Raw genomic sequence first — 25,404 nt, forward strand, 5'->3', positions numbered from 1 at the left:
CAATACTAATACATTACAATCTGCCCATGCCAATGCATTACAGTCTGCCAATACTAATACATTACAATCTGCCCATGCCAATACATTACAATCTGCCCATGCCAATACATTACAGTCTGCCAATACTAATACATTACAATCTGCCCATGCCAATACATTACAGTCTGCCCATGCCAGTACATTACAGTCTGCCAATACTAATACATTGCAATCTGTCCATGCCAATACATTACAATCTGCCCATGCCAATACATTACAATCTGCCAATACTAATACATTACAATCTGCCCATGCCAATACATTACAATCTGCCAATACTAATACATTACAATCTGCCCATGCCAATACATTACAATCTGCCCATGCCAATATATTACAGTCTGCCCATGCCAATACATTACAATCTGCCCATGCCAATACATTACAGTCTGCCAATACTAATACATTACAGTCTGCCCATGCCAATACATTACAGTCTGCCCATGCCAATACATTACAATCTGCCCATGCCAATACATTACAGTCTGCCAATACTAATACATTACAATCTGCCCATGCCAATACATTACAATCTGCCAATACTAATACATTACAATCTGCCCATGCCAATACATTACAATCTGCCCATGCCAAGACATTACAATCGGCCAATACTAATACATTACAATCTGCCCATGCCAATACATTACAAGCTATCTATATTATCTTAAGTGAAACTGATGATTATTTACAGGTGTTAAAACTGAAGTGCACTCATTCGGTTAGTAAGGGTAATAATGAGGTTAAGACTCGAGATGTGTAATTGAGATATTAATGGTTGGGATGATTTTTGCTTACAGAGCTAACCCTGAAGTGCTGTTAATTGGTTAGTAAGGGTTTTATAGATGTTTATTTACAGATGATAAGACTGAAGTGTTATTATTGGGTTAGTTCAGTTAGTAAGGGTTTTATAGATGTTTATTTACAGATGATAAGACTGAAGTGTTATTATTGGGTTAGTTCAGTTAGTAAGGGTTTTATAGATGTTTATTTACAGATGCTACGACTGAAGTGTTATTATTGGGTTAGTTCAGTAAGTAAGGGTTTTATTGATGTTTATTTACAGATGATAAGACTGAAGTGTTATTATTGGGTTAGTTCAGTTAGTAAGGGTTTTATTGATGTTTATTTACAGATGATAAGACTGAAGTGTTATTATTGGGTTAGTTCAGTAACTAAGGGTTTTATTGATGTTTATTTACAGATGCTACGACTGAAGTGTTATTATTGGGTTAGTTCAGTTAGTAAGGGTTTTATAGATGTTTATTTACAGATGCTAAGACTGAAGTGTTATTATTGGGTTAGTTCAGTAAGTAAGGGTTTTATAGATGTTTATTTACAGATACTAAGACTGAAGTATTATTATTGGGTTAGTTCAGTTAGTAAGGGTTTTATTGATGTTTATTTACAGATGCTAAGACTGAAGTGTTATTATTGGGTTATTTTAGTTAGTAAGGGTGATAATGATGAATGAATTGTACTTTTCAAAACTTTGACCCATTGGATGTTTAAGAATTCCAATCTGTCAATTCAGACAAATGGAATGCAGTCAAATTGTTTATCCTCAAATCATACACACATGTGAGTACACATGAGTATACACACATGCATGTTCAAGTGAGATATTGCCTTTCAGGTTTATCATCTCAATGTGTGAGCACACACACACATATAATAATAATAATAATAGTAGTAATGATAATAATAATAATAACTAACTTAGTTAATACAACAAATTTCCCTTGAGGCCCGCTACAGAAAAAATATGCATGTCTAATTGAGATATAATTACCTTTCAGGTTGATCATCACAAGATGAAATTGATTTCAGATCATATCATTGCCCAGAATGAGTTGCGTAAGAAACTTGGACAACTTCTTTACCTCCAGAATTTAGCAAAGGTATAAATGATTTTTCTATACATCTTTTCATCAATCACAAACTTGCATTAGTGAAATATTGTTTAACGTTGTTCAGAAAATATCCATTCACATGTGCAGGTTAATGTAGATATTCCCTGAGAAATATGCACAACCATTTAATAAACACACACAGCATGATGTTAGTATTTTTTATGGTAATGTTTTGTCAGGTACCCTGTTTTACATCAGAATTGAAAAGACGTCTATCAGTCCAGAAAATAATTGCTCATTGTACCATTGGGGACACAGTCTATGAATCCAGATACTAACTGTTCATTGTACACTGTTGGCACAGTCCAATACATGAATCCAGTTACTAAAGGCTCATTATACATAGGGCACACAGTCTAATACATAAATCCAGGTACTATCTGCTCATTGTACAATGGGAACACAGCCTATGTATCCAGGTACTAACTGCTCATTGTATTTGGGATATAGCATAATACATGAATCCAGTTAACAACTGCTCATTGTACATTGGGAACACAGTACATGAATCCAGGAACTAACTGCTCACTGTACATTGGGAACATAGTCCAGTAAATGAATGCAGGTACTTACTGCTCATTGTACATTTGGGACACAGTATAATACATGAATCCAGTTACTAACTGCTCATTGTACATTGGCAACACAGTCCAGTACATGAATCCAGTTACTAGCTGCTCATTGTACATTGGCAATACAGTCCAGTACATGAATCCAGTTACTAACTGCTCATTGTACATTGGCAACACAGTCCAGTACGTGAATCCAGGTACTAAATGCTCATTGTACATTGGCAACACAGTCCAGTACATGAATCCAGTTACTAACTGCTCATTGTACATTGGCAACACAGTCCGGTACATGAATCCAGTTACTAGCTGCTCATTGTACATTGGCAATACAGTCCAGTACATGAATCCAGTTACTAACTGCTCATTGTACATTGGCAATACAGTCCAGTTCATGAATCAAGGTACTAACTGCTCATTGTACATTGGCAACACAGTCCAGTACATGAATCCAGTTACTAGCTGCTCATTGTACATTGGCAATACAGTCCAGTACATGAATCCAGTTACTAACTGCTCATTGTACATTGGCAATACAGTCCAGTACATGAATCAAGGTACTAACTGCTCATTGTACATTGGTAACACAGTCCAGTACATGAATCCAGTTACTAACTGCTCATTGTACATTGGCAATACAGTCCAGTACATGAATCCAGTTACTAACTGCTCATTGTACATTGGCAATACAGTCCAGTACATGAATCAAGGTACTAACTGCTCATTGTGCCTTGGCAATACAGTCCAGTACATGAATCCAGTTACTATCTGCTCATTGTACATTGGCAATACAGTCCAGTACATGAATCAAGGTACTAACTGCTCATTGTACATTGGCAACACAGTCCAGCACATGAATCCAGGCATTAAATGCTCATTGTACATTGGCAACACAGTCCAGCACATGAATCCAGGCACTAAATGCTCATTGTACATTGGCAGCACAGTCCAGTACATGATTCCAGTTACTAACTGCTCATTGTACATTGGCAACACAGTCCAGCACATGAATCCAGGCACTAAATGCTCATTGTACATTGGCAACACAGTCCAGTACATGAATCCAGTTACTAACTGCTCATTGTACATTGGCAACACAGTCCAGCACATGAATCCAGTTACTAACTGCTCATTGTACATTGGCAACACAGTCCAGCACATGAATCCAGGCACTAAATGCTCATTGTACATTGGCAACACAGTCCAGTACATGAATCCAGTTACTAACTGCTCATTGTACATTGGCAACACAGTCCAGTACATGAATCCAGTTACTAACTGCTCATTGTACATTGGCAACACAGTCCAGCACATGAATCCAGGCACTAAATGCTCATTGTACATTGGGAACACAGTCCAGTACATGAATCCAGTTACTAACTGCTCATTGTACATTGGCAATACAGTCCAGCACATGAATCCAGGCACTAAATGCTCATTGTACATTGGGAACACAGTCCAGTACATGAATCCAGTTACTAACTGCTCATTGTACATTGGCAACACAGTCCAGCACATGAATCCAGGCACTAAATGCTCATTGTACATTGGGAACACAGTCCAGTACATGAATCCAGTAACTAACTGCTCATTGTATATTGGCAACACAGTCCAGCACATGAATCCAGGCACTAAATGCTCATTGTACATTGGGAACTATTAGAACTGTTTTAAATGCATACTATTATATACTAACTGCAGATATGTCTTAATAGAGTTCAGGAATATATAGATATGTCTAAAAAGATTTCAGAAATGTACACAAGCACACACACACTTTACTTTGCAGAAATCTACGTCATTATTTTTGTTAGATATGAGATGCATTTAATTGTGTACCCTGTTCTAGAGTCAATCTGAGACGCAGAATGGATTAAATCCTGAGCCATGTCCAATATGTCAGAGAGAGCTAGGCAGAGAGGTTTGTGTAATTTCTTCTATTCCATGTAAAATCAGGAAAATAAGGCATATATGCTTATTTATGAAATTAGTAACGGTCACATGCACTTCATTTTTATATGTGCTTATTGACAGATACATGAATCACAATACTGTTATTTATACAATCACTGTGTTGATATTTAAGTTTATTGAAAGCAAAAAGAATACAGCTATTTATTCAGTGTTGATATTTAAGCTTATTGAAAGCAAAAAGAATACAGCTATGTATACAGTGTTGATATTTAAGCTTATTGAAAGCAAAAAGAATACAGCTATGTATACAGTGTTGATATTTAAGCTTATTGAAAGCAAAAAGAATACAGCTATGTATACAGTGTTGATATTTAAGCTTATTGAAAGCAAAAAGAATACAGCTATGTATACAGTGTTGATATTTAAGTTCATTACCAGCAAAAAGAATACAGCATTTAGTCAGTGTTGATATTTAAGCTTATTGACTAGATTTTACAGGGTAATACCTAAATATAATTGATAAAAAAAGAAATTGCAAGAAAGTGACATCGCTTAATACTGTAAATGAAAAATAGTTGAACTAGAATAGCTTTAAGAAAAACCCTGTTTTATGTCTTAGACAAAACATCAAAGAATGTACTTATTTTTGCTACAAAAAAATGTTTTTGTAGACTTAAAAATGATCTAGAATTTGTTTCCCAATTTTTGTGTTATATGTAATCAGTACAGTTGGTCTTTTAATACAGAAGTCAGCCATTCTTCTAAACAGCAAACATACCTTTGGATATAACCAGCAGTCAGTCATTCTTCTAAACAGCAAACATATCTTTGGATATAACCAGCAGTCAGCCATTCTTCTAAACAGCAAACATACCTTTGGATATAACCAGCAGTCAGCCATTCTTCTAAACAGCAAACATACCTTTGCATATAATCAGCAGTCAGCCATTCTTCTAAACAGCAAACATACCTTTGGATATAACCAGCAGTCAGTCCTTCTAAACAGCAAACATACCTTTGGATATAACCAGCAGTCAGTCCTTCTAAACAGCAAACATACCTTTGGATATAACCAGCAGTCAGTCCTTCTAAACAGCACACATACCATTGGATATAACCATTAGTCATTTTTCTAAACAGCACACATATCTATATTGAGTAGGTTTCATTTATTTTATGCAAAGATTCAACCACTATATGCTTAGCTTTTCATGGAAGTAAGTAATACTTTATATGTGATAGCCCGACTTTTAAATGCAGTAAGTATCATAAGCCAGTGGCAATTTTATATATATATATATATATATATATATATATATATACACACACACATATTAAAAATAACATGATATTTAAAGTGTTGGTATAAAGCAAATTGATATACCAGTACTATTGGTATATCAAATTGTGATCCACCCATGGTGCAATAATATGAATATATAGACATTCTTTCAACTGCAGGCCTAAAGATCAGTGATGAATTTCTACTCATTCATTAATCATAAATGACAAATGAAAATAACGATAGAAAGTATTAATAGTCCCTGTTTTCTAAATGAAATTGAAATGGTACACAATTTCATTGGAATCCTTTTTTTCCATTCCCCTCTCCCCTTTTGTGCGTAAGGGACACAAAAAAGCAAATATCTGGAGTGAGACAAAAAACATATGATGCTGGATGAAAATATTAAAACTGAACTTGTACCAAGTAAACTAATGTAATCTGGTTCATTGTAATGGTATGTTTATGCTTTCCTTGGGATCTATCTACAGTGTTCATAATATCAATGATACATAGTTGCAATCACCAGTCGACACTAGACCTACATGTTAAATTTGAAGGTTAAGAGCTTATGAAGCACACATACTGTAGCGTATTTAATGTTTTGTTGTTGTTGATTATTAAACCTATTATAAAGTTCTAAAACTCGATTATTAATTATTAAATATAAAAATGTCCAAATGGTTGCCCCCATCCCCCCTCCCTCTTATCGTAGTTAGCTATGGGTGAAAATTCATGAAAATACAAGCGTTGGGGATTTTTGCTTGTGTCATATGACAATGCCACTGGACCTTTGAATGATGGTAAAGTTTAGTCAAACCATCCAAAGAAGAGAGAGAGAGAGCAGTGGCGTCACTAAGGGGGTGCGGATTGCACCAGGTGACACCATCAGAGGGGGTGACACCAAAATGACTGTAAAAAGTTTGAATTTTTGTGCAGGAAGGAGGTCCATGGGGGTGACACCATGAGTTGCCACACTGGGTGACACCAAACCTAGTGATGCCATTGAGAGAGAGAGAGAATTTTATTGTCTTTAGAAATGTTCATTAAAACAGAATAATAACTTTGATGAACTGTCAATATATTAAAATATTTTAATTGCCTCTTGTTGGTTCGTCATTTCGCTTAGTTTCTCTTCCACGATAATTCCCATGCCAGTACGTGAATGCCTGACAGTTCAGGTTCAGTGTACTAGAAGCTAACCGTGTTTGTAGTGCACTACTTTCTTCATAAAAACCATATTTCATGTTTAAATCATGAGTTTGTCTTATATTGATTTAATAAATGTGAATAAAAATATAAACTGAAAAAGAAAACAATCAACTTATAAATTGGCATGTATGATTGTGAACAACAGGAAAAATCGTAGACATACATTTTGTAGCTGACACACTTGCAGGGATATGAGGAGTTCATTCACTCAGTCAATACACAGATACAAGGAGCATATTGTAACTCCATTCAAAGTGCAAATATGTGTATTTGTATGTGATATAAATAAAATATCAGTATAGCATATATGCTGTATCAATGACATACCACTTGTTGTTTAAATTTTTCATTAAAAAGAAACTTGGCAAGCCTCATTTCCTTTTAATGAAAAATTTAAACATCTCGTATATCATTGATACAGCATACATACTATACATATATTCTATCTATATATATATATATATATATATATATATATATATATATATATATATATATATATATATATGCGCACTGGTAGATCTGGGACTTTGCAGTATGTTAGAAGTAATTAGTAGAAGAGACAGCAGAGACCATGATATTCTGGTACATGATGTGATAGCAGATCAGGATGTCTTTTGCTTCTAGTTGGACTGGACTAGATTTACACAGAAGTATACACACAAGTAATTTTCTTTTCAGTGGAGCGTCTTGATCTGTGGTCATTGTTTTTGTCTGGACTGTATCAGAATTATTGCAGAAAGGTACAGCTTTGGTGGCCGTCACCGCAGTGTCAAGTGTGCTATATGTAGGCAGTATACAGGTCATGGGGAAATCTCCTATGTCAGCACAAAGCAAGAGACAGATCTTGAAGATGGAAACATTGACAAAATCACAGTCAAGGTAATATAGTAGTTCATCCTATTTAAGTTCCATTGATTTATTGCCTCATCATAATGGAAGGCAATTAAAAAAAGGGCAAAGTAATTGTTTTTTTTTGTGTCCAGACTGATCAGCATGGAACACAGAAACAAAAACATCTATTTTTCATGGATCATTCTTTAATTGTAGATTGCATTTTATAATCTGGTTTATGCATGTTACTATTTATGTAAAACACGATCATGCAAGGATGGTGCATTAGTGTAATTCATGCATGAAGGTGCATTAGTGTAATTCATGCATGATGGTGCATTAGTGTAATTCATGCATGGATGATGCATTAAGTAAATCATGCATGATGGTGCATTAGTGTAACAGGTTTTTGCATTGAAATCAGTCTAAAAGGAAATTTGCATGTTGAACAATGATTGGTCAGTGGCCAAGTTTGCAGTACTTTATCAGTAAGAAGTTACACTTTTTCTGTTGATCATTAGCAACAGGGAGGGTGAACAGACCACTTGCTTGAAAGTTTATTTATGAAAAATAAAACTTCATACAAAATAAATGACAAGGTCAGTAATGCCAAACCGAAGCCTCTGACCAAAACTGAGAGTTTCTCTAATTGGGTTAGCTCATTTTGTTACTTTATCTTTGTCGTTCGTGTTTTTCTAAATTTGTATGCCTGTTTTTGTTTACCTTTTGGACACTCATTTTTGATCCCTGCTGCTGTAATGTGTGAGTAATTATAAATGATTATTATATCAATAATGGAGTCTCGCACAGCTCGATTAGCTCGAGAACAATAGGAGGCAATTAACATTTATCTTCCCATCTGTGATTCTGTCAGACAAAAATTACGAACTTGTCAAGAGTCTCGGGTGGAATTTGCAGAAGGTGCAGAACAAATATTTAAACCAATTGTTGAACCAACAAAGAAAATTGTTACAGCAACTGAGGCGACTCTAAAAACTCTTGAAACATTACCTGTTGATATTGCTGGCCATCTTCAAGCAGTTCAACTCCCCCTCCCACCAGCAACCTCCTCAACCACAACCGAAAGATGAACCACAACCTCTGCCAAGATTAGAACTAACATTACAGATAAATTCACGCCTGAAGGTATTGCCGATATCAAAGTCCCAGACAAAGTACTTAGTATTGCTGCATATGGATATCATGAAAGAGACAAGTATGTAAAACCTGAATATGTTAAAACTCTAAAAAATTTATTCGATTAGGGATGTATATCGCATAGCAAATGATATTTTGCTAATCAGATCTGAGAAAGATGTTAATGATTTTGTCATCTTTAATCAGAAAGTATATGAGCATACTGAACAAGCAATTGAGGAAAGGAGACAGAGAGAAAAAGAAATGAGGCAACTTAAAATATCAAAGGCAGAAAGGAAACTATGGAAGAATTTATATTCTTCACCAATTAAGAAAAAAGCAGATATAACAACAAGTGAGGAAGAAGGAGCAGCTGGAAGTGGTATTGCTACTCCAGGAAGTGGTCTTATTACTCCATGTCCCACTAATGTCCTTGCCAGTGTTGGACGATTAGAAATTCTGATTGGCAGAAAAAAAGCTGGTAATAATTCCCCAGAAATTATTGATGAAGCAGCTGATATTTGTTAACGATTATTTACAGGCGGTATCATGGACATTAATGTTTATCGGTCCCTCATTGATGAAATCGTTGATGATTGTCACAGTCATTGATGGTATACAACACGATCAGTAACAAGAAAATAAGATAATTATACATAATGCTCAATTTGGACCCGTAATGGTCAGGTTGATAAATTCACGATTACCAACATACAAAGTGATCTACGGTGATGGACTTGGTGATGTTGTTCAGGGTCTATTCAGAAGGCTAGCCCCAAAAGAAATAATGATTGCAAAGCAACTGGGAGTGAAAGCTATCAACGTTTGTGATAAAGGTATTGATGCAGTTGGTGATGTTGCTAGTACAGCATTCTTGGCAATCAAGGATAGACTAGCACGATTGATACGAAAAACCACAATCAGTAAAATTACCCAGCAATGAAGTTATGCCTGCAGTGCTAGTAAAGTAATAAATCAAGCTGCAAATAAAAAATCTAGCAGAGTTGGCTGGTGTATCTCTGTCAGAAAAAGAAAAAAATATAACTGCTAGTCTGATAACAGGAAGTGATCTTCATGGTAGACAATAACAAATATAAATAATGTTTAAACGTGTATCTGATCCAGCATTTGACATGGATGAATTGGTATGCGATTATCAATATTATTCTTATGATGCACAAGAGCCAAATCAGTGTGGATGAATCAAACTTCAGTTCAAGATACAAGCAGATATTTCTTACCTGCTGAAGCATTTATTGAAGTAGAAGGTGAAATTCTAAAAACAGATAATACTGAATATGGAGCTGATGTTAGTGTTGGTTTTGTTAATAATGGTATTATGGTGTTATTTAACAGTGCTTCATACATGATTGATGGAAAAAACATTGAAATATGTCAAAACGACGTCTGTTGCCACGACGATATAAGGTCTGGCAGGGTATTCCAATGATTATTTGAGATCAGCTGGTCCGTCAATGATGTTTGCCAAAGACACTTCTGACCACCCTAGCAACATACAGTATAATATAAGACCACCAAGAAACAACAATGACGCTGATGTGTGGCTGGTGGTTCATGGTGGTAATCCAAATTTCAACTTAGGATTTGTAACACATCAATCAATGCTGAAAGATGGAAGCAGAAGATTTTCATGCGCAATTCCACTATCCCACATCTTTCAATTTTGCAGAAATGTTAGAAAAGTTATTTTTGGAGCTAAGCATACATCTTGCTTGTAGGAAAGGCTAAGGACGATGATGCAATCTGGCGTCCTGTCAGTGATGCTGGTAAAGTAATGCTGACAAAACTTTCGTTGTGGATGCCAATAATGATACCATCACTCATCGCTCGGGTGGTAAATCAACATTATCATGGTTGACGATGACCGCAAATAGTGTTCAAAGTAACACTAATCGTTTATTCACATGGCATCATAGCAAGGTGTTTCTGCACCGCGACATATATTTATTGCTTTCAAGATGCTGCATGAGTAAATTCGCAAATACACAGTATTATGATATTTGACAAACTTGGTATTACTGAAGTTTCATTAAGGATAAACAGACATCAAGAATCTGAAGATATTGAATTTTGAACATAATCATGTTGCACCTGTATATCATTGCTTAATGACATTCATGGAACGTGATAACATTGATTCCGGTCTTCAAATATCACAACTAGATTTTACAACACTGTATCTGATTTATTACTTTTCTCTGGAACACCTGGATTTAATCAGACAATCTGTCATTGATGTACATTTTCGACCTCATGTGACAAGAGGAGCTATAGCTAATTACAGAGCAATCACTGTTTTACTTTCAGACAAAACAATATTACTTGAAGGTTTTAGTGGACAAATGAGAGTCATTGACGCCCCAGTAGAAAACATGTAATTAAATCGCTCATGATATTTATAATGTCATATGATCATGTTATTAGTGTCATTCTGACTCCTGGTCAGATTAAAAAGCTTCAGTTAAGTTCAGTAAAGAACTGCGGAATAAAAATATCACAAAAAAAATAATCAGGTCAAGGTGGTCACAATAAACGATCGTTGCCAGAACGTCAACTCAGGCATTTCAGTGAAGCCAAAGAATCAAAAACAGGCGTTAAACTTAATCTTTCTTCAAGTCCATTAAAGATTTAATCAAGACTGCAGGTATATTTCCACTTCTTGCAGCTATACCAGCATTAATAGCTGCTATGGCTCCAGCAGTTGCAAAAGCAGCTGCACTTGGTGTTGCTGGAATGACATTAAAGAAAGCAACAGCAAAAGGAATAAAGACTTCTAAAAAAAGGGAAAGGGTCTAAGGTTACCAGGAAACCCTCAGTGGTATGGAAAAGGTCTGAGACTTTCAGGAAAACTTCGGTGATTTTTCCTATGTCAAATTGTGATTTACTTGATGCTGCTAAAAAATTAAAATATGCAAAACTTCAGAGGTGTATTTATGCATCATCAATTACCAAAACAACCAAACAATATTGAAACCGGTACCATTAGTCTCGATAAAAGTTCTGGTCCTGATACTCACTGGGTGGCATATGTAGTTGATCCATGTGGAATTGGTTACTTTGATTCCTACGGATTAGTGCCACCAAAAGAATTTATAAATTACATCAAGTCTGGTATTCAACATTACCAACATGGACAATAATTGATCTGCCAATATGTGGCCATGAAGTAATTGCTGTACTCAACACAAGATATAGAATCTGTGTTGGGGTTTGCACCGAGACAAGGAAATCCCAGTCAAGGGGTATCATTATTTGTCTCCCCACGAGGTTTGTTGAGGAGGGTAGACATATAATGTAACCCCATGACTGGGATTTCCTTGTCCTGGTCCAAACCCAAACGTTGATTCTTTTTCTCAGCCAATAATTTCCTTTAAAGTAAAAAAGAACCTCTCACTTGTGCAATATAGTTCACGTGGCAATGTTTACATGCGGTGCATTAATACAAATAAGTTAATGAGGACTGTGGCGTGACCGTGTCATCCGAAGTACACAGTTTTTATGCGTGAGCCAAACAAAATAACAACATAAAACCTTGCATAGTATTGAGGTATTATCACATTTAATATATGGATGTTATATGAAATTAACAGTATATAGTTGATATTTATTACAAGAAAATGTTTCATTTTCATCAGTTCCAATTTAGATAAATAATAAAACGATACTGGGCCCAGACCTATTATTTTTGTAGTGTGTAGGCTATTATTATGACGAAAAGTTATGTGTAGCATTGAGTGTCCATGCTTGGGTTATTCACGGATAATTAGTGATTTATGTCACTGTCATATATAACTCCTTTTCTTTGGGGGAGGTGAAACTGTATTTGACATACTTGTGTTGTCCTTAATATTGATTGTAAAATTACCCCCATTTATAAAAGACCCTCCAAATACAGACCCTGGCGAATAACCATGTGCTAAACTTTCAAGTTCACGGATTCTCTGAAGAAGATTTATTTAATTTTTCTGAAACTCCTAACGAAGAATTTATTAATTTATATGCTAAAAGAATTAAAAATGAACATCAATTATATTTAATACTCAACGAAATTTATTTTCTAGTATCATACAATACTGCAATAATGATATAAAACAACAAATCATTGAAACAATACATCTGAATCAAGCTGCATCAGACCTTGAGTATGTTAATTTAGTTATTATTGAGTCTGTAATCTTCGGATCATATAGATTTAGGAGCAAACCTCCGTAAATAATTATTTGCTGAACATTATAAAATAACTGACGCAGAATTGCCAACATTTGTAATGTCAGAATTTAAAACCAATGAACTAAAAAAAAATCAGTCAACGATCTTATCAATGAAAACTTTACAAAAATTGTTGAGTCATGGAGAAAAGTAGCCCCACCAGCAACAATTCTCAAAACATAACAATGATCCATACAGTGGCAGTCATCATATTTCACCAGGTGTTGTTAATATTACATCAATAATTGCAGTCAATCTTGTATGTGATGCAGTTGATGGCAGTTATCAAGCAAATCTTGAAAAATCCAGTCAGGCTCAACAAGGATATATTTTGTATTCATTTACGCCTCAAGTTAATGATGGACAAAACTCCATGGACTCTAGGATATGCTATAACGATTCATTCATCACAAGGATTAACTATATCTGATTCTAATATTTGGATTGTTGATGATTGTATCAAATGGTCAATTTTAGTTTATCTCGCATTGTCTCAAGTCAGAAGAATATCTCAGCTGAGGAGGGTTATTATAGACTTTACAGAAACTGCTGGTAATAGTGATAATGTTATTGATAATGATGTAGTAAGAAAAAAATTAGTTATAAACAGTGTGACAAACAAAATAAATGTGACTTTAATCTCAATGTTGAATTTATCATGAATCTTAAACAACAGCAAAATAATCATTGTGCAAACTGTAACACAGTAATGTTGTGGCAGTATTCAAATAATAATCGAAGACAATTTACCGTATACAGAATTAATAGTAATTTTGGTCACACATGCAAGAATGTGATGCTGACCAGTCTTGAGTGTAATCAACATCGAGGTACTAGTTTACAAAAGTGAATGCGGTGGTAATTGTTTGTCTTTAGGAATTACTTGTAATTGTTCGCGTACCAATCCACGTTGTGGAGCAGTTGAATCTAATCTGTAGATTGTAGGTCTACCTGTGGATCTTACCAAGCTGGAAATTGTATGTGTCGTCACACTCCAAATAGGATCAGTCACTCTTTTTTTAACACCTTCAAGTTCACCAGGTTAATGTAGATATCTGACAGTCAAATGACCTGGTACTGGTTGTTTTGAAAAAGAGTCATGTCGTTGTATTGGTATATGTTATTAACGGAGCTATCACACTTGGTAGTCTTGCAACCCATTCATAAGATCTTTTGTCTTTCTGAATTTTTTCCTTCACATACTGATATCCAAACAATCTCTCAACAAATGGTCGTTTAAATCATTCAGTGATTGCCTGATCACAATGAATTGCGATATGTCCTCCTCTGATTTTGACTTTATGTTTTTTCATTAGAGATCATACTGCACCAAGAAATTCCTTGCCAGGATCAACCTGTAGTGACTGTGGCTATCGCAAGGGTCCTCATTGATAAATTCATTCAAAAGCAGATACAACTTCAGCTGCTGTTTTAGTTGATAGTGTTCAGCTTCTTTATACCTACTTGCAATGTCAATGACAGTCAGTGCTTATTTGTATGTACGTGATTGATGTCTACCAATTTTAATAGTTTCATGTGGTGAAAACAAAATATCTGCTTGATCAACTTCATTAGGAGTGCTGACATCAAAATGTGCATACTGAATTTGTTTAGGTGGTGATAGATAAATTTGCCATATTGCTTGTCATGCTAACCATTTTGCAGGAACAGAATGTGTGACATTCGCTGCATCAGCAAGTTTACTAATTGCTGCTCTACCCCTCCAATATGCTCTTGGGTTATAATAAATCGATTCCATTCTAATAATAATCGGTTGATTAATTACCAGCCCCTAATACTAGTTTACCTTTCATTGCAGGTCTTACTAGGAAGCTTGCAACTTTTTCTCAGAGAGATTTATTTTTTATGGAATTTAATGACTGAATCAACTTCACATCTGCAATAGTTCATTGTTGTAAATCCTTATTTTTATACACTATGAACATGACATACTTGATCAGTAGCATTTATTGGATGCTCTCCAGGTCTTGGTTGATCTAGCTCATCAAGTAGGATATCAAGTTGGGTTCCCGGACCACAATAATTATATCCAGAAGATGTTTTTCTCCTGGATACTTAGCCCATGGAGCTCCTGGTAATTTTCCTAATGAAGCAGTGATATGACCCCCAGAGACTTTGTCTCCGGAGATAAATTGATATTTTTTTTGTACCATATTTTATACATTTACCTGTAAGTGTACGCTTTTTATTTTTTGTTATTATTGTTGTTAATCCACTGGTGGGGGTGGATGCTCTGCATCGAACGCAATATAAATCCATGTTATTTATTATATTTCTACAACATGGATGTCATTCATTTTTCAGCAATACAAAAGCAAGAACCAGTAAAACATTTCAGCATTACCAAATTCCATCAGAATGATAATGATAGGTCCATCCAGATTCAGTAAAACACAATTACTGTTTAATTTGATAATGAGATCATTCAAGTGTGATAAATTATATTTAGTGGCACCATCCATAGATGATCAGAGATGCTACGATATGCTTAAAGATTTTAATGAAAATGCAAAATTGTTGGACGGAGATGGCAATGATATTATTAATTTTATCACCGATATTGATGAAGCGCCATCTGTGGATGACCTCGATGGATTTATTGATAGTCTTGTAGTTTACGATGATGTAATGCTGGACAAAAAATGAAATCCAGCCCGGATATTTTCTCAAGGCAGGCATAAAAACACAGACATGATTTATGTTACTCAGCAATATACACAAATACCTAAAGTGATCAGAGATAACTGCAATATTTTAGTTGTGTTTAATGGAGTTGATACACATACATTCATCAGACCTGGTGTTCAGGGGATATGAACATGATTAAGTTAAACAACTTCTTTTCAAAATCACAAGCTACCCAATAAATTTGCATGATCCTTGCTCACAATATCACATAGGTTTTGATTAAATCTTTGGTTAATTAAGACACTAGCTTTTCATTATTTTTAGATTTCTAATCAGTATCTTTATAAGTCAGTTAGCTCTAACTCTGTTTTAGGATCATTTAAGACTTATTGTATTATTTCATTTATATGATTTTCTTTTGCTTGATCTATACATTTTTAAAATTCATTTCCTGATTCACGTTTGGGATTTAGAGACATTATAATAATTCTTATTTCAAATTCTTTATCTAAACAGTAGCAGGGAAGGTGCGACCAAAAATGAGTGTCGGAAAGGTAAAAAAAATGTAAACAAATTTAGAAAAACATGAACGACAAAGATAAAGTACAAAAAGAACTAACCGAATTAGAGAAACTCTCAGTTTTGGTTAGAGGCCTCGGTTTGACATTATTGACCTTATATTTTTCATTTTTTTCATATTAAGTTTTATTTTTCATACTATTGTTGTTGATTTTTATAATGACCAGAGTTTTACCATTGTTGTTGATCTTTATAATGACCAGATTATACCATTGTTGTTGATCTTTATAATGACCAGAGTTATACCATTGTTGTTGATCTTTATAATGGCCAGATTATACCATTGTTGTTGATCTTTATAATGACCAGAGTTATACCATTGTTGTTGATCTTTATAATGACCAGAGTTATCATTGTGCTTGATCTTTATAATGGCCAGATTATACCATTGTTGTTGATCTTTATAATGACCAGAGTTTTACCATTGTTGTTGATCTTTATAATGACCAGAGTTTTACCATTGTGCTTGATCTTTATAATGACCAGAGTTATACCATTGTTGTTGATCTTTATAATGACCAGAGTTATACCATTGTTGTTGATCTTTATAATGACCAGAGTTATACCATTGTTGTTGATCTTTATAATGACCGGAGTTATACCATTGTTGTTGATCTTTATAATCACCAGAGTTATACCATTGTTGTTGATCTTTATAATGACCAGAGTTTTACCATTGTGCTTGATCTTTATAATGACCAGAGTTTTACCATTGTGCTTGATCTTTATAATGACCAGAGTTACATTATTGCTGTAACAATATGTTACAGTACTTTTCTAAGATATGTGCATACAGTGGTTATTTTGAGCAGATAGTTTGATTTGGGGGGTGGAGTTCAGAAAGCACATATTCTCAGCGTGTTTTTTATTTTTTAATGTTTTTCTAATTTCATGGTGTTTGTTTTTGTAATAATATTATTATATGTTTTTTTTTATCTTATAGGTGTTGTCTAATGTTGTAAAGTGCTTAGAGCTTCTAAAGATTAGGCACTATACAATACAAAGTCCTCATTATTATTATTATTATTATTATTATTATTTGGGGGTGGGGTTCAGAAAGCACATAGTTTGATTTGGGGGTGGGGTTCATCAAGCACATAGTTTGATTCAGGGGTGGGGTTCAGAAAGCACATAGTGGTAACAAATTGCTTTGTTTTGCCTTGTACTTTTACATTCTTTGGTCCAGTTTCTGTTGCAACAGTTAATGTTTGACCATCCAAAATGTAAGTCTTTTTTTGTTCTGGCTTCCTACCTCAAGACATTCATTTGCAACCAAACATTAATTGAAAAATGTAATATGATATCACAGCATCCACAAAATTAAGTTTAACTTTAATTGCAGGGAAGCCACTCAACCAAGGTGGAGGCAGTTGTTCGATGTCTGAAAAAGATTAAAAAAGAGGACCCTTCAGCCAAGTCTCTGGTCTTCTCAACAGTAAGTCCTGCTAAAACAAATACATTACAAACTTCTTGATAGTACTTAATACAGTCATCTATCACTTTTAAGTAATTCACTGATGACAAGCTCATGGTGCCTTTCTTGTGTGTTTTCGTTTTGGTTTTTTTTGCTAGAATTATTTAAAAGTTAGAAGATGGGCTTTACTGTCTATGGAACAATTCATTCTGTGTCATTTAAATTTCAGACTGTTTATCAAACAGTCCGACTGACCTGACTTTTTCTAGAGTCTGTATGAATGAGACACATCAGTAAATAATGGATCCTTTATTAGCCAGTTTCATTCAGGATTCATTTCCATTTGCAGCTTACCTTTTTATTCATGATTTAGTTTCATTTGCAGCTAACCTTTTCATTCAGGATTCAATTCCAATCATACATTTACTTCATTCACTACAATTCCAATCATACATTTACTTCATTCACTACAATTCCAATCATACATTTACTTCATTCAATACAATTCCAATCATACATTTACTTCATTCACTACAGTTCCAATCATACATTTACTTCATTCACTACAATTCCAATCATACATTTACTTCATTTACTACAATTCCAATCATACATTTACTTCATTCACTACAATTCCAATCATACATTTACTTCATTCACTACAATTCCAATCATACATTTACTTCATTCACTACAATTCCAATCATACATTTACTTCATTCACTACAGTTCCAATCATACATTTACTTCATTCACTACAGTTCCAATCATACATTTACTTCATTCACTACAATTCCAATCATACATTTACTTCATTCACTACAATTCCAATCATACATTTACTTCATTCACTACAATTCCAATCATACATTTACTTCATTCACTACAATTCCAATCATACATTTACTTCATTCACTACAATTCCAATCATACATTTACTTCATTCACTACAATTCCAATCATACATTTACTTCATTCACTACAATTCCAATCATACATTTACTTCATTCACTACAATTCCAATCATACATTTACTTCATTCACTACAATTCCAATCATACATTTACTTCATTCACTACAATTCCAATCATACATTTACTTCATTCACTACAATTCCAATCATACATTTACTTCATTCACTACAATTCCAATCATACATTTACTTCATTCACTACAATTCCAATCATACATTTACTTCATTCACTACAATTCCAATCATACATTTACTTCATTCACTACAATTCCAATCATACATTTACTCCATTCACTACAATTCCAATCATACATTTACTTCATTCACTACAATTCCAATCATACATTTACTTCATTCACTACAATTCCAATCATACATTTACTTCATTCACTACAATTCCAATCATACATTTACTTCATTTACTACAATTCCAATCATACATTTACTTCATTTACTACAATTCCAATCATACATTTACTTCATTCACTACAATTCCAATCATACATTTACTTCATTCACTACAATTCCAATCATACATTATACATTTACTTCATTCACTACAATTCCAATCATACATTTACTTCATTCACTACAGTTCCAATCATACATTTACTTCATTCACTACAATTCCAATCATACATTTACTTCATTCACTACAATTCCAATCATACATTTACTTCATTCACTACAGTTCCAATCATACATTTACTTCATTCACTACAATTCCAATCATACATTTACTTCATTCACTACAATTCCAGTTATACATTTACTTCATTCACTACAATTCCAATCATACATTTACTTCATTCACTACAATTCCAATTATACATTTACTTCATTCACTACAATTCCAATCATACATTTACTTCATTCACTACAGTTCCAATCATACATTTACTTCATTCACTACAATTCCAATTATACATTTACTTCATTTACTACAATTCCAATCATACATTTACTTCATTCACTACAGTTCCAATCATACATTTACTTCATTCACTACAATTCCAATCATACATTTACTTCATTCACTACAATTCCAATCATACATTTACTTCATTCAATACAATTCCAATTATACATTTACTTCATTCACTACAATTCCAATCATACATTTACTTCATTCACTACAATTCCAATCATACATTTACTTCATTCACTACAGTTCCAATTATACATTTACTTCATTCACTACAGTTCCAATCATACATTTACTTCATTCACTACAGTTCCAATCATACATTTCCTTCATTTACTACAATTCCAATCATACATTTACTTATTTCACTACCAGTCTGCAGGAGTATGGATTTTAACTGTGTAATATGTCATTATTTTATATGTGCTCTTTAAAAAAGAAGTAACTAAAGTTAGAAGATACATATGTGCTATGTGATGGAGTAAATGGATGACTTAAAATAAAAAAAAATATCTTAGTTGCGTTAAGAAAGAAGCCTGTTGATTTGGGGGTCAAAAGGTGAAAGGGCAAGGTTGCTCTTACTGACAGAAGACTAGTGGTTTACACCTGGAAATATTGATTGTGCAAAACAGACCTGGACGAAACTTTGTGGAAGGCCTGCATTGGAATCACAGACCTGGACGAAACTGTGTGGAAGGCCTGCATTGGAATCACAGACCTGGACCAAACTTTGTGGAAGGCCTGCATTGGGATAAGGATGAAGCCTATTAATCTTGGTGTGAAAAGGTAACAAGTCACTGACTGAAAGAAGATAAATGGTTTCTACATGAAAATTTCAGTTATCTTCATATAACACTATTAGGCATAGTGTGGGTAAATGCTGGATCATTTATGGTCATAGTGTGGGCATATATTGTGCCATTTATGGTCAAAGTGTGGGTATATACTGTGCCATTTATGGTCATAGTGTGGGCATATATTGTGCCATTTATGGTCAAAGTGTGGGTATATACTGGGCCATTTATGGTCATAGTGTGGGTATATACTGTGCCATTTATGGTTATAGTGTGGGTATATACTGTGCCATTTATGGTCATAGTGGGGGTATATACTGTACCATTTATGGTCATAGTGTGGGTATATACTGTGCCATTTATGGTTTTAGTCTGGGTATATACTGTGCCATTTATGGTCATAGTGGGGGTATATACTGTGCCATTTATGGTCATAGTGTGAGTATATACTGTGCCATTTATGGTTTTAGTCTGGGTATATACTGTGCCATTTATGGTCATAGTGTGGGTATTTACTGTGCAATGGTCATAGTGTGGCATTATACTATGCATAGGTCATAGTGTGGGTATATACTGTGCTATATATGGTCATAATGTGGGTATATACTGTGCCATTTATGGTCATAGTGTGGGTATATACTGTGCCATTTATGGTCATAGTGTGGTATATACTGTGCCATTTATGGGCATAATGTGGGTATATACTGTGCTATATACGGTCATATTGTGGGTATATACTGTGACATTTATGGGCATAATGTGGGTATATACTGTGCTATATATGGTCATAGTGTGGGTATATACTGTGCCATTTATGGTCATACTGTGGGTATATACTGTGCCATTTATGGTCATAGTGTGGTATATACTGTGTGGGGCCCCGAGTGGCCGAGTGGTCTAAAGCGCTGTCTGTTACGGATCATTGCCATCTCATCTCTGTCTGTGTGGGTTCGAGTCTCGGATTCGGCCAATGTGGGTATGTGAGAAAGCTTATCAGTAGCTTCTCGTGGGTCGGTGGTTCTTTCCAGGGTTTTCCCGGGTTCTTCCTCCACCATTAATACTGGCCACCATGTATAGCCTATCATGTGCTGAAAAATGGCATTAAACCCTACAACAACAACAACAACAACAATATACTGTGCCATTTATGGGCATAATGTGGGTATATTCTGTGCCATTTATGGTACTCTAATTCCAATGTGAAATTCACAACTCCAGCTGACCCTTGCAATACACGTGTCAATTATTGCACATTTCAGATGGAGCCTTGAATGCCTCAGATGTTATAGCTGTTCTGGCATCATCATATGATATTGCAAATGTTAACATGGCAGATATGATATCATATCAGTACTGTCATAGGATATTACAAATGTTAACATGGCAAATATGATATCATATCAATACTGTCATAGGATATTGCAAATGTTAACATGGCAAATATCATATCATATCAGTACTGTCATATGATATTGCAAATGTTAACATGACAAATATGATATCATATCAGTACTGTCATATGATTACAATTTCTTTGGTTTTCTTCCAGTGGACTGATGTATTGAGTGTAATAGGGACTGCACTGGTGGAGAATGATGTTTCATTTAAAGCATTGTATGAAGTGGGAAAATTTCAGGTAATATTCCACTCACATACTGCACCATATTTATCAGGTAATACTAATCTTATACAAGTAATAATGCCATCACATACTGCCATCACATTTATTAGGTAATGCTGTAAAACACTAGTTTCATGGGTCTCATAGTCTATCTAATTTTGTAGATCATCAATACATCATTGCAAGACTTAATACCACTATATATATATATATATATATATATATATATATATATATATATATATATATATATATATATATATATAGCAAGACTTAATAGCAGCAGTAACTTTGCCCAAAGCTATTGTTTAGCTTTCTTTTTCATGCCAAAAAAATGTACTGTTTGATGTGCATGCATTCTCCCTTAGAGTGATGAATTGTCAGTAGGATGCAATTCCTTGTGCAACTTGCCTTGTCCTTGGTCATGTGCATGCATTCTCCCTTAGAGTGATGAATTGTCAGTAGGATGCAATTCCTTGTGCAACTTGCCTTGTCCTTGGTCATGTGCATGCATTCTCCCTTAGAGTGATGAATTGTCAGTAGGATACAATTCCTTGTGCAACTTGCCTTGTCCTTGGTCATGTGCATGCATTCTCCCTTAGAGTGATGAATTGTCAGTAGGATGCAATTCCTTGTGCAACTTGCCTTGTCCTTGGTCATGTGCATGCATTCTCCCTTAGAGTGAAGAATTGTCAGTAGGATGCAATTCCTTGTGCAACTTGTCTTGTCCTTGGTCATGTGCATGCATTCTCCCTTAGAGTGATGAATTGTCAGTAGGATGCAATTCCTTGTGCAACTTGCCTTGTCCTTGGTCATGTGCATGCATTCTCCCTTAAAGTGACGAATTGTCAGTAGGATGCAATTCCTTGTGTAACTTGCCTTGTCCTTGGTCATGTGCATGCATTCTCCCTTAGAGTGATGAATTGTCAGTAGGATGCAATTCCTTGTGCAACTTGCCTTGTCCTTGGTCATGTGCATGCATTCTCCCTTAGAGTGACGAATTGTCAGTAGGATGCAATTCCTTGTGTAACTTGCCTTGTCCTTGGTCATGTGCATGCATTCTCCCTTAGAGTGACGAATTGTCAGTAGGATGCAATTCCTTGTGCAACTTGCCTTGTCCTTGGTCATGTGCATGCATTCTCCCTTAGAGTGACGAATTGTCAGTAGGATGCAATTCCTTGTGCAACTTGCCTTGTCCTTGGTCATGTGCATGCATTCTCCCTTAGAGTGACGAATTGTCAGTAGGATGCAATTCCTTGTGTAACTTGCCTTGTCCTTGGTCATGTGCATGCATTCTCCCTTAGAGTGATGAATTGTCAGTAGGATGCAATTCCCTGTGTAATTTGCCTTGTCCTTGGTCATGTGCATGCATTCTCCCTTAGAGTGATGAATTGTCAGTAGGATGCAATTCCTTGTGCAACTTGCCTTGTCCTTGGTCATGTGCATGCATTCTCCCTTAGAGTGACGAATTGTCAGTAGGATGCAATTCCCTGTGTAATTTGCCTTGTCCTTGGTCGTGTGCATGCATTCTCCCTTAGAGTGATGAATTGTCAGTAGGATGCAATTCCTTGTGCAACTTGCCTTGTCCTTGGTCCTGTGCATGCATTCTCCCTTAGAGTGACGAATTGTCAGTAGGATGCAATTCCTTGTGTAATTTGCCTTGTCCTTGGTCGTGTGCATGCATTCTCCCTTAGAGTGATGAATTGTCAGTAGGATGCAATTCCCTGTGTAATTTGCCTTGTCCTTGGTCATGTGCATGCATTCTCCCTTAGAGTGATGAATTGTCAGTAGGATGCAATTCCTTGTGTAACTTGCCTTGTCCTTGGTCATGTGCATGCATTCTCCCTTAGAGTGATGAATTGTCAGTAGGATGCAATTCCTTGTGCAATTTGCCTTGTCCTTGGTCATGTGCATGCATTCTCCCTTAGAGTGACGAATTGTCAGTAGGATGCAATTCCTTGTGTAATTTGCCTTGTCCTTGGTCATGTGCATGCATTCTCCCTTAGAGTGATGAATTGTCAGTAGGATGCAATTCCTTGTGCAACTTGCCTTGTCCTTGGTCATGTGCATGCATTCTCCCTTAGAGTGATGAATTGTCAGTAGGATGCAATTCCTTGTGTAACTTGCCTTGTCCTTGGTCATGTGCATGCATTCTCCCTTAGAGTGACGAATTGTCAGTAGGATGCAATTCCTTGTGCAACTTGCCTTGTCCTTGGTCGTGTGCATGCATTCTCCCTTAGAGTGATGAATTGTCAGTAGGATGCAATTCCTTGTGTAATTTGCCTTGTCCTTGGTCATGTGCATGCATTCTCCCTTAGAGTGATGAATTGTCAGTAGGATGCAATTCCTTGTGTAATTTGCCTTGTCCTTGGTCATGTGCATGCACATGCATTCTCCCTTAGAGTGATGAATTGTCAGTAGGATGCAATTCCTTGTGTAATTTGCCTTGTCCTTGGTCGTGTGCATGCATTCTCCCTTAGAGTGATGAATTGTCAGTAGGATGCAATTCCCTGTGTAATTTGCCTTGTCCTTGGTCATGTGCATGCATTCTCCCTTAGAGTGATGAATTGTCAGTAGGATGCAATTCCTTGTGTAACTTGCCTTGTCCTTGGTCATGTGCATGCATTCTCCCTTAGAGTGATGAATTGTCAGTAGGATGCAATTCCTTGTGCAATTTGCCTTGTCCTTGGTCATGTGCATGCATTCTCCCTTAGAGTGACGAATTGTCAGTAGGATGCAATTCCTTGTGTAATTTGCCTTGTCCTTGGTCATGTGCATGCATTCTCCCTTAGAGTGATGAATTGTCAGTAGGATGCAATTCCTTGTGCAACTTGCCTTGTCCTTGGTCATGTGCATGCATTCTCCCTTAGAGTGATGAATTGTCAGTAGGATGCAATTCCTTGTGTAACTTGCCTTGTCCTTGGTCATGTGCATGCATTCTCCCTTAGAGTGATGAATTGTCAGTAGGATGCAATTCCTTGTGCAACTTGCCTTGTCCTTGGTCGTGTGCATGCATTCTCCCTTAGAGTGATGAATTGTCAGTAGGATGCAATTCCTTGTGTAATTTGCCTTGTCCTTGGTCATGTGCATGCATTCTCCCTTAGAGTGATGAATTGTCAGTAGGATGCAATTCCTTGTGTAATTTGCCTTGTCCTTGGTCATGTGCATGCACATGCATTCACCCTTAGTGTGACGAATTGTCAGTAGGATGCAATTCCTTGTGTAACTTGCCTTGTCCTTGGTCATGTGCATGCATTCTCCCTTAGTGTGACGAATTGTCAGTAGGATGCAATTCCTTGTGTAATTTGCCTTGTCCTTG

The 25,404-nt window shown here is 35.5% G+C and overlaps 1 protein-coding gene across 1 annotated transcript in view; it reads left to right on the top strand.

The window, feature by feature from the left end:
* Positions 1–25,404, top strand: part of LOC149785982 (E3 ubiquitin-protein ligase SHPRH-like) — a 166,862-nt gene that overhangs the window by 118,104 nt on the left and 23,354 nt on the right. The window contains exons 25-29 of the mRNA XM_089976242.1: positions 1,839–1,940; positions 4,371–4,442; positions 7,611–7,811; positions 17,701–17,793; positions 22,014–22,100. Of these exons, the coding sequence (XP_089832368.1) occupies positions 1,839–1,940; positions 4,371–4,442; positions 7,611–7,811; positions 17,701–17,793; positions 22,014–22,100 (555 nt within the window). The remainder of the gene's footprint in view (positions 1–1,838; positions 1,941–4,370; positions 4,443–7,610; positions 7,812–17,700; positions 17,794–22,013; positions 22,101–25,404) is intronic.

The sequence above is a fragment of the Sinohyriopsis cumingii genome, chromosome 12 (assembly GCF_028554795.1).
Source record: "Sinohyriopsis cumingii isolate HCF-2022 chromosome 12, ASM2855479v2, whole genome shotgun sequence".
Taxonomy (NCBI): domain Eukaryota; kingdom Metazoa; phylum Mollusca; class Bivalvia; order Unionida; family Unionidae; genus Sinohyriopsis; species Sinohyriopsis cumingii.